Source organism: Leptodactylus fuscus, chromosome 11 (assembly GCF_031893055.1).
Source record: "Leptodactylus fuscus isolate aLepFus1 chromosome 11, aLepFus1.hap2, whole genome shotgun sequence".
NCBI lineage: Eukaryota > Metazoa > Chordata > Amphibia > Anura > Leptodactylidae > Leptodactylus > Leptodactylus fuscus.
This window is the reverse complement of record NC_134275.1, coordinates 12486065-12496969: the sequence shown is the minus strand read 5'-3', so window position 1 is coordinate 12496969 and position 10905 is coordinate 12486065. Positions and strand designations below refer to the sequence as shown.

General features: G+C 47.5%; 1 protein-coding gene across 1 annotated transcript; it reads right to left on the bottom strand.

The window, feature by feature from the left end:
- Nucleotides 1–3552: 3552 nt before the first annotated feature.
- On the bottom strand, nt 3553–10685 carry LOC142185355 (protein CutA homolog). Its single transcript, XM_075260764.1, has 6 exons — nt 10494–10685; nt 9069–9217; nt 7058–7117; nt 6665–6710; nt 4326–4375; nt 3553–3946 (listed from the first exon to the last, which is right to left on the bottom strand). The coding sequence occupies exons 1-6, from the start codon at nt 10551–10553 to the stop codon at nt 3844–3846; spliced, it is 468 nt and encodes a 155-aa protein (XP_075116865.1). The 5' UTR covers nt 10554–10685; the 3' UTR covers nt 3553–3843.
- Between the last annotated feature and the right edge of the window lie 220 nt (nt 10686–10905).

Genomic DNA, 10905 nt, shown 5'->3' with positions numbered 1-10905 from the left:
GCCGCTTTCTGCTGCTGGGTTACACTGGTTCAGGCCGGCAATAACTATGGGGAGATAAAGCCCATGCGATGATATCAGTGAGCAAAACTGAAACCTGTGCAATGGATTGTCCATGGAGGCTGCAGAACTGCCATAGGGGGCGCAATGACACCTCTGATGTTATACATTACATCTCTTCTGTCTGTGATGTCATAGATACTCTACTTCCTTCTGTCTGTAGGGGGCACAGTGATCCCTACTGATGTCATAGTTACAGACAGAACACAGCACTGTAGGGGGCGCAGTGATCCCTACTGATGTCATACATGCAGTGCTGTCTTCTGTCTGTACGGGGTACAGTGATCCCTACTGATGTCATAGTTACAGTGCTGTCTTCTGTCTGTAGGGGGCACAGTAATCCCTACTTATGTCATAGTTACAGTGCTGTCTTCTGTCTGTAGGGGGCACAGTAATCCCTACTGATGTCATAGTTACAGTGCTATTTTCTGTCTGTAGGGGGCACAGTAATCCCTACTGATGTCATAGTTACAGTGCTATTTTCTGTCTGTAGGGGGCACAGTAATCCCTACTGATGTCATAGTTACAGTGCTATTTTCTGTCTGTAGGGGGCACAGTGATCCCTACTGATATCATACATGCAGTGCTGTCTTCTGTCTGTAGGGGGCACAGTGATCCCTACCAATGTCATACATGCAGTGCTGTCTTCTGTCTGTAGAGGGCACCCTGTAGTGATCGTTCCAATGTCATACATGTATCTGCCTGCAGAGGGCGCACTTTTATTACTCTACAGTATTTTTGTGAAGTGGTTTTCGGGTAGAACATAAAGCACTTAAGACGATGTAGCGGAGAAAGTAGCGGGAGCAGGTGGGGAGGTTGGCGTAACGTACTGGTCACCCCATTATTGCTGCAGTGGGATCTCTGGAATCCAGAACAGGAACAAAGTAAATTATTAGCAAACGATGGTCACAGAAGTGTCGCCCCTCCCCCACTCATGTCATGTCACATGTCACCAACTCGTGTCGTGTCCTATGGCCACCTGTGCCCCACCTGGAGACAGATGTCCTCCTGGTAATGATGGCGCTGCCTCCGCTTGTAACCAAGGAGGGGCACTGGGGTTCCAACAACCAGATACGAAGGGTGCCAAAGTGTTGCACACTGCGATGTATGTTTGCTGTAACCGTTAACACGGTGGTAACACTTTCACCACTTGTGCAGGACGTTCGGCCACTTTCCTGACGCATTTTATGTGCCCCAACAGGCTAGGTCAAAGCCCCTAAGAGAGGGGTACATGCTGTTCCCACGGCGACATAGGGGTTAAATGTCTTCGGCCAATCAGAAGATCCGCGTGGCCTCGTGCAGTCTTCAGAGGTGTAGCGCCCCTCTGGTTGTGTGTCAAGATGGCTGCCGGCTCTGTGGTCATGTGACAGGCGCAATAGTACACAGCTTCATGTAAATCTTTATCTACTCATTAGTATTTCTCATAATTAATATAAAGAGAAGAAATCATTTATTTTAGCGTCTGGCGAGTAACGATTGTATTTTATAGATCAGATTTTATCATTTGCTGCTAATAATCGTCTCCTCGCGAGATTCACGTGGATCCATTCCGTGTCGTGTGGACAATCGCCAGCGCAGTCTCTGAATATAATTAGTATATTATTATACAGAAGATGCTGCAGCTCCGCCGGATGCGTAGAGATTGTTATATTCTATCCGATTGTGATCTCACCGAGTGTAAGGAGGATCACAACCTGTATCAATAAAGTCTCCTATATTTTACCATGTGACACGCGCCTCATCAATGATGCTGAGTGGGTTCACAACCCCCTATTACCACTGAGCAGACACCCCAGTCCTGGCTGTCATGTCAACATCTCCATAAACCCCCGAGCTACCCCAGGCTCACACAGCACACAGGATGACTCCAGGACAGGGAATCAGATGTGATATTTCCCAGGTTTTGTTATGACAAACACCACCCACAATGCGTGAAACAAACGTGAACTCCCTATGTAGTGACCTCCACTATAAGGGACAATGCTGCACTTCAGGCTGATCTGTTCTGTGGGTGTTTTTGTGCAACTTATGGATCACATTTGTTTGAACCTCATTCACTTTCTGACATCATTGCATGTTACAACACAATGCCAACAATACGTTACAAATACATCCCAACTAGAGATGAGCGAATACTGTTCGGATCAGCCGATCCGAACAGCACGCACGCATTGAAATGAATGGACGTAGCCGGCACGCGGGGCGTTAAGCGGCCGGCCGGCGTCAAAGCGGAAGTACCAGGTGCTTCCATTCATTTCAATGCGTGCGTGCTGTTCGGATCGGCTGATCCGAACAGTACTCGCTCATCTCTAATCCCAACCTGTCCTAGAGTCGTTCTCTCCCCTCCTGACATGGCTGATAACAGATAGTAATAGATTGTATTCCCCTGTCCTACAGTCGGCCTCTCCTCTCCTGACATGGCTGATAACAGATAGTAATAGATTGTATTCCCCTGTCCTACAGTCGGCCTCTCCTCTCCTGACATGGCTGATAACAGATAGTAATAGATTGTATTCCCCTGTCCTACAGTCGGCCTCTCCTGACATGGCTGATAACAGATAGTAATAGATTGTATTCCCCTGTCCTACAGTCGGCCTCTCCTCTCCTGACATGGCTGATAACAGATAGTAATAGATTGTATTCCCCTGTCCTACAGTCGGCCTCTCCTCTCCTGACATGTCTGATAACAGATAGTAATAGATTGTATTCCCCTGTCTTAAAGTCGGCCTTTCCTCTCCTGACATGGCTGATAACAGATAGTAATAGATTGTATTCACCTGTCCTACAGTCAGCCTCTCCTCTCCTGACATGGCTGATAACAGATAGTAATAGATTGTATTCCCCTGTCCTACAGTCGGCCTCTCCTGATATGACTGATAACAGATAGTAATAGATTGTATTCCCCTGTCCTACAGTCGGCCTCTCCTCTCCTGACATGGCTGATAACAGATAGTAATAGATTGTATTCCCCTGTCCTACAGTCGGCCTCTCCTGACATGGCTGATAACAGATAGTAATAGATTATATTCCCCTGTCCTACAGTCGGCCTCACCTCTCCTGACATGGCTGATAACAGATAGTAATAGATTGTATTCACCTGTCCTACAGTCAGCCTCTCCTCTCCTGACATGGCTGATAACAGATAGTAATAGATTGTATTCCCCTGTCTTAAAGTCGGCCTCTCCTCTCCTGACATGGCTGATAACAGATAGTAATAGATTGTATTCCCCTGTCCTACAGTCGGCCTCTCCTCTCCTGATATGACTGATAACAGATAGTAATAGATTGTATTCCCCTGTCCTACAGTCGGCCTCTCCTCTCCTGACATGGCTGATAACAGATAGTAATAGATTGTATTCCCCTGTCCTACAGTCGGCCTCTCCTCTCCTGACATGGCTGATAACAGATAGTAATAGATTGTATTCCCCTGTCCTACAGTCGGCCTCTCCTCTCCTGACATGGCTGATAACAGATAGTAATAGATTGTATTCACCTGTGACACCTAGGGTGTCTTTATTAATTTTTTTTTTTTGAGGGGGGGGGGGTCAGATCTGTTGTTCTCTGAGGATATGGCATGAAGTAACCCCTTGAGGGGTCAGAGGTCACTTCCCCTACAGACTGATCATTATTATCCCTGTATATAACGCGGTCACATAACTCCGGCCTCAGGCTCCACCCCAGGCCTTCAGTTCAGACCACGGCTCCAATCCTCCGGCTGTTCCCACCAGTGGACATGTCACAATGACGACAAGTATAATGGCGGCCAGGCGCTGTCACTGAGCAGCTTTATGTCCTGACTGTCACCTCCTCAATGTACTTAGAATAGTCCACGTTCTCTTGGTCGATGGGCACAGTCATTAGATCAGGGGCTTCAAAGGGATGAACCAACCTGTAAGCAGGAGGGAGGGGGTTAATTCCAGTCTATTATATCATAGTAGTATATACAGTGCAATATACTGCCGCCTGGAAACCATCAACAAGCTGGTGTATCTATACATCTGGTCAGTACATCAGAACATGTCAGGCAAGCGTAGTAAAGGTCTGGATTATTGTAGTGTGGGGCGAGGCAGGGGTTAATGGGGGTGAAGAAGCTCCGTCAGCAGCAAGCAACCTACATGTTGATGGTTTCCAAGTAAAATGGACTGGGTTTCGTAAAAGAAAAAGTGGAACAGATGATTGTGTGTTGTGGGGGGGGGGGGAGGGATGTTAGGGGCTGTATATCATTTATTAGATAAGTAATTGCCCCCATGTCCAGATCACCTACGTACCGGATGTATCCTGATAACTCGTGTAACTTCACTGTCCGCGTCTTCACCATCTGCAAGGAAAAGGCAAGAGTGTCTGTGTGTAATAGGGTGGCATGTAGAGGCAGGAAGGTAAAGTATGTGACCCCCTCTACACACATTCAGCTCAAGAGCCTCCCAGCACCAACCATTCTAGATTATCAGTCACTACACCGTCACAGCTTCTAGAATATCAGTATCTGTTTGTTCTAGATAATCGGCTGTTCAGTTGTATTACATGATCACATGTTCTATATTAAAGGTTCTAGATTATAGTCCTTCTAGATGATCGACTATTCAGGACATTCTATCATTCATTATGGACCTTCTAGATCAGTAACCTCTGGATTATTGGCCATTTTACATGGTCAAACATCCTAAATTGTCCATCATTCTCTATGGTCAGACATTCTGGTATATCAATGTTCTAGATCAGCGATGAGAATCTTTTAGAGACCGAATGCCCAAACTGCAACCCAAAACCCACTAAATTATTGCAAAGTGCCAACACGGCAATCTAACCTTAATAGTCTGCGGACCCGCAAATTACAGTGATGTGAATAGGGCTTTACAGAGGTTTTACTGAGAGGTCTCGGCATCTGGTCCCTATATACATGTAATGTTCACTATATACAGCGCGCAGGATCTGTTATTACAGCCTGTACTAATATCACGTGTCCTATAAAACAAATACTCTCTGATATAAATAGAGACGGGGCCCCACAGAGTACAATCTGCCCCGCAGTGCGCCCCCCCCCACAGACAGGATTGCTCCTCAATACGCCCCCCACACACAGTATTATATGCTCCTCAGTACGCCCCCCCACAGTATTATATGCTCCTCAGTATTGCCCCCCCCACACAGTATTATATGCTCCTCAGTACGCCCCCCACAGTATTATATGCTCCTCAGTATTGCCCCCACACACAGAGTATTATATACTCCTCAGTATGCCCCACCATACAGTATTATATACTCCTCACTATGCCCCCCATACAGTATTATATGCTCCTCAGTACGCCCCCCCCCCACACACAGTATTATATGCTCCTCAGTATTGCCCCACACACACAGTATTATATACTCCTCAGTATGCCCCCATACAGTATTATATACTCCTCAGTATGCCCCCCATACAGTATTATATGCTCCTCAGTACGCCCCCCCCACACACAGTATTATATGCTCCTCAGTATTGCCCCACACACACAGTATTATATACTCCTCAGTATGCCCCCCCATACAGTATTATATACTCCTCAGTACGCCCCCCCACACACACAGTATTATATGCTCCTCAGTATGCCCCCCATACAGTATTATATGTTTCTCAGTACGCCCCCCCCACACACAGTATTATATGCTCCTCAGTATTGCCCCACACACACAGTATTATATACTCCTCAGTATGCCCCCCCATACAGTATTATATACTCCTCAGTACGCCCCCACACACACACAGTATTATATGCTCCTCAGTATGCCCCCCATACAGTATTATATACTCCTCAGTATGCCCCCCCATACAGTATTATATACTCCTCAGTATTGCCCCCACACACACACAGTATTATATGCTCCTCAGTACGCCCCCCCCCACACACACACAGTATTATATGCTCCTCAGAAAAACCCGACATGTAGGTTTTTTCTGTCCGCTTGAAAAGTCGGACATCTTTGCATGCGGACAGTGAAGGAAGGGCACGGAGTGCAAAAGAACGCACCCGATGCCCATTTAAATGAATGACAAGTGTCACGGACACAGCTAGTGCTAATGTCCGTGCCAGATTTTGAACGGACACTAGGAGCGGACACTACCTGTCGGACACTGACGGTAGTGTGAACGCCCCCTTAGTGAGGCGCGCGTGCCAGCAGAGAGGGCTCTGGGAGTGCCATAGGTTCTAGATGATCAGCTTTTCTAGATTCAGCGGTACCACAAGATCACATATTCTACATTATGGCCCAGGATTACATTACTGTCCTTCTGTTCTAGATCACCAGTCATTCTCCATGGATTGAGGTTCCTGATTACCGAACTGCTCTAGATAAACTGGTTATTCTACATGGTCAGACATTCTAGATTATAGATTGTCCTGGATTACCAACCTTGTAGTGATCATCTGTTCTAGATTATTAACTATGTGTATATAGTCAGATGTTGTAGTATAGTGAGGGGCCGGGTGCGGGGCATTCTAGATTATAGGCCTGTCAGGTGACTGCTGGTTATCCCGCAGGATTAGACTCGGGGAATGTGGAGATCACAGGGGAGGGGCGCTGCAGGGTGTGCGGGTGTTATAGGGGGGCTGCCCTAGGGGGCACTTACCAGCAGCACCTCGCTGGACTCCTCAATCTCCCCCTTCCAGATGTAGCTGCAGAAGAACAACAACAATCAGCACAAAGGGTTAATATGGCGGGGGCGTGGTCAGGATCACTATCTCCTCCCATATGGCTGACACCGCGGGGTCACCAATTACTGCAGATGTCTTAGTATCATCCACTCATCATGACTGGTAACAGGTTGTCACAGCCCCGCCCCCTGTTACTGACAACCAGCCTGTATATATCATGTCTGAGGGGTTGTCATAGCCCCGCCCCCTGTTACTGACACCCAGCCTGTATATATCATGTCTGAGAAGTTGTCACAGCCCCGCCCCCTGTCCTGGGGCGTGTACATTAGAGGTTGAATAATTGATGTTAGAGTTTCTCATATACTTACAGCGATGAGCTTTTTGGCATCATATTCACACTGGCAGCCAATCTCTTCTCCAGGAGGCCCCTAAGGAAACAAAACAGAGATCAGCGGCCGATAATACTGATAGCGCCGCTGCACACAGCCCAACATTCACCAGCAAGAATATGAGTGGATAAGCTATATTCTCAGTGATGTCACCGCTGATCTCTAGTATACGGATAGGCTGTATTCTCAGTGATGTCACCGCTGATCTCTAGTATATACATAGGCTGTATTCTCAGTGATGTCACCGCTGATCTCTAGTATATACATAGGTTGTATTCTCAGTGATGTCACCGCTGATCTCTAGTATATACATAGGCTGTATTCTCAGTGATGTCACTGCTGATCTCTAGTATATACATAGGCTGTATTCTCAGTGATGTCACCGCTGATCTCTAGTATATACACTCACCGGCCACTTTATTAGGTACACCATGCTAGTAACGGGTTGGACCCCCTTTTGCCTTCAGAACTGCCTTAATTCTTCGTGGCATAGATTCAACAAGGTGCTGGAAGCATTCCTCAGAGATTTTGGTCCATATTGACATGATGGCATCACACAGTTGCCGCAGATTTGTCGGCTGCACATCCATGATGCGAATCTCCCGTTCCACCACATCCCAAAGATGCTCCTCTATTGGATTGAGATCTGGTGACTGTGGAGGCCATTGGAGTACAGTGAACTCACTGTCATGTTCAAGAAACCAGTCTGAGATGATTCCAGCTTTATGACATGGCGCATTATCCTGCTGAAAGTAGCCATCAGATGTTGGGTACATTGTGGTCATAAAGGGATGGACATGGTCAGCAACAATACTCAGGTAGGCTTTGGCATTGCAACAATGCTCAATTGGTACCAAGGGGCCCAAAGAGTGCCAAGAAAATATTCCCCACACCATGACACCACCACCACCAGCCTGAACCATTGATACAAGGCAGGATGGATCCATGATTTCATGTTGTTGACGTCAAATTCTGACCCTACCATCCGAATGTCGCAGCAGAAATCGAGACTCATCAGACCAGGCAACGTTTTTCCAATCTTTAATTGTCCAATTTCGATGAGCTTGTGCAAATTGTAGCCTCAGTTTCCTGTTCTTAGCTGAAAGGAGTGGCACCCGGTGTGGTCTTCTGCTGCTGTAGCCCATCTGCCTCAAAGTTCGACGTACTGTGCGGCGTTCAGAGATGCTCTTCTGGCTACCTTGGTTGTAACGGGTGGCTATTTGAGTCACTGTTGCCTTTCTATCAGCTGGAACCAGTCTGGCCATTCTCCTCTGACCTCTGGCATCAACAACGCATTTCCGCCCACAGAACTGCCGCTCACTGGATGTTTTTTCTTTTTCGGACCATTCTCTGTAAACCCTAGAGATGGTTGTGCGTGAAAATCCCAGTAGATCAGCAGTTTCTGAAATACTCAGACCAGCCCTTCTGGCACCAACAACCATGCCACGTTCAAAGGCACTCAAATCACCTTTCTTCCCCATACTGATGCTCGGTTTGAACTGCAGGAGATTGTCTTGACCATGTCTACATGCCTAAATGCACTGAGTTGCCGCCATGTGATTGGCTGATTAGAAATTAAGTGTTAACGAGCAGTTGGACAGGTGTACCTAATAAAGTGGCCGGTGAGTGTATATAGGCTGTATTCTCAGTGATGTCACCGCTGATCTCTAGTATATGGATAGGCTGTATTCTCAGTGATGTCACCGCTGATCTCTAGTATATGGATAGGCTGTATTCTCAGTGATGTCACCGCTCATCTCTAGTATATATATAGGCTGTATTCTCAGTGATGGTCACAGCTGATCTCTGGTATATATATATAGGCTGTATTCTCAGTGATGTCACCGCTGATCTCTACTATATATATAGGCTGTATTCTCAGTGATGTCACCGCTGATCTCTAGTATATACATAAGCTGTATTGTCAGTGATGTCACCGCTGATCTCTGTGGTGTCTCTGGTCTCCACTCACTGTATATATTATATATACCTGGCGATCTCTCGGGCTATCTCCTCGTTGGGGCAGTTGATCAGGGCCAGGGAGTGAGATCCGGAGATGTAGCCTCCAGTAATGGTGCCATGCAGCTGCCACAATAAGCTCCACAATACGGGGTAGAGAAGAGACGATCCCACCATCACCTGTAACACAGAGGTGACATGTTGGGGGTCTCTGTATAGGGGGGTGGTCTCCTGGCCTGGTAGTTTGTTATAATGTATCAGTGCAGGCTCTTAGATTGTCTGTACTGGATACAATTGTAACAAACCTTCAGCTGTACCAGGACAGGTGTGAATGGGCTGCACATGAGGGGGCGCAGATGCAGCAGGTTGTGTTGTAGTCAGGAGATCTCTCCTTATCAGGGGCTGAGACGTCTCCCCGGACAGTACACAGAGAGGGCGAGAGTCACAAAGGGAAAGTGCCAGAATATACTGTCTAACTATTCATTGTAACCCCATGAAAGGGCACACGTTGTACTTTCGCTCTATAGGAGAACGCTCTACCTGCGCTCTATAGGAGAAAGTGTTACCTGCGCTCTATAGAGGAATACTCTACCTGCGCTCTATAGGAGAAAGTGCTACCTGCGCTCTATAGAGGAATGCTCTACCTGCGCTCTATAGGAGAAAGTGTTACCTGCGCTCTATAGGAGAACACTCTACCTGCGCTCTATAGAGGAACGCTCTACCTGCGCTCTATAGGAGAAAGTGCTACCTGCGATCTATAGAGGAATGCTCTACCTGCGCTCTATAGAGGAACGCTCTACCTGCGCTCTATAGGAGAAAGTGTTACCTGCGCTCTATAGGAGAACACTCTACCTGCGCTCTATAGAGGAACGCTCTACCTGCGCTCTATAGGAGAACACTCTACCTGCGCTCTATAGGAGAAAGTGTTACCTGCGCTCTATAGAGGAACGCTCTACCTGCGCTCTATAGGAGAACACTCTACCTGCGCTCTATAGGAGAAAGTGCTACTTGTGCTCTATAGGGGAACGTGCTATTTGCCCTGTATAGGGAGACTGGATAAGCTCTTCATGTCTCTCTTTCTGTCATGTGACGATGTTATAATACACAGTGGCCATGTCTAGGACCTATAGATTATTCTCCTGGACCCATCACTAGTTGTCAAGACTGTAAGTGACATCTTTTGATCGCCACAAAACTCTGAGAAGTTCATACTGACGTTACAACGTTCCACTGTTGTCAGGAAGGTTGTCTTGTAGTCAGCAGGCGGCAGCACAGGACTCCCTCAGCAAGCAGGGCGATACACTTAACCCCTCAGCTGCCGCGGCGGAGGAATGTGGCAGGGGTTGTGCGAGGACACCAGATGCAAGGGAGACGTGCTGACTAACCCTGTACAGCCCATCGAAATGTCACCTCCTGGCACATCCAACATGGGGGCTAAAGAAGAAAAGCAGCTCACCAGCACCGCTGTCATCCAGCCTGAGCGCAGCCAGTTCTGGGCAGGGACTTGACACCCCATGGTCAAAAGCTGTCTGACACCCCACCTTCCCTCATATCGGAGCTCTGCTCGCTGTGTGCCGCTCTACTCATGACTTGCCCTGTGGACTCAGCTGTCAATCTCTATCCCACCCCCTGCAACTCCCAACAAATCCCCTCCTGCCTCCATGTGCTGAGCCCTGCCCTGAGCCATCCTGTCATTACTGCTCCAACACCACCCGCCATCTGCAGATAGTAATAGATTGTATTCCCCTGTCCTACAGTCAGCCTCTCCTGACATGGCTGATAACAGATAGTAATAGATTGTAGTCACCTGTCCTACAGTCGGCCTCTCCTGACATGGCTGATAACAGATAGTAATAGATTGTAGTCAC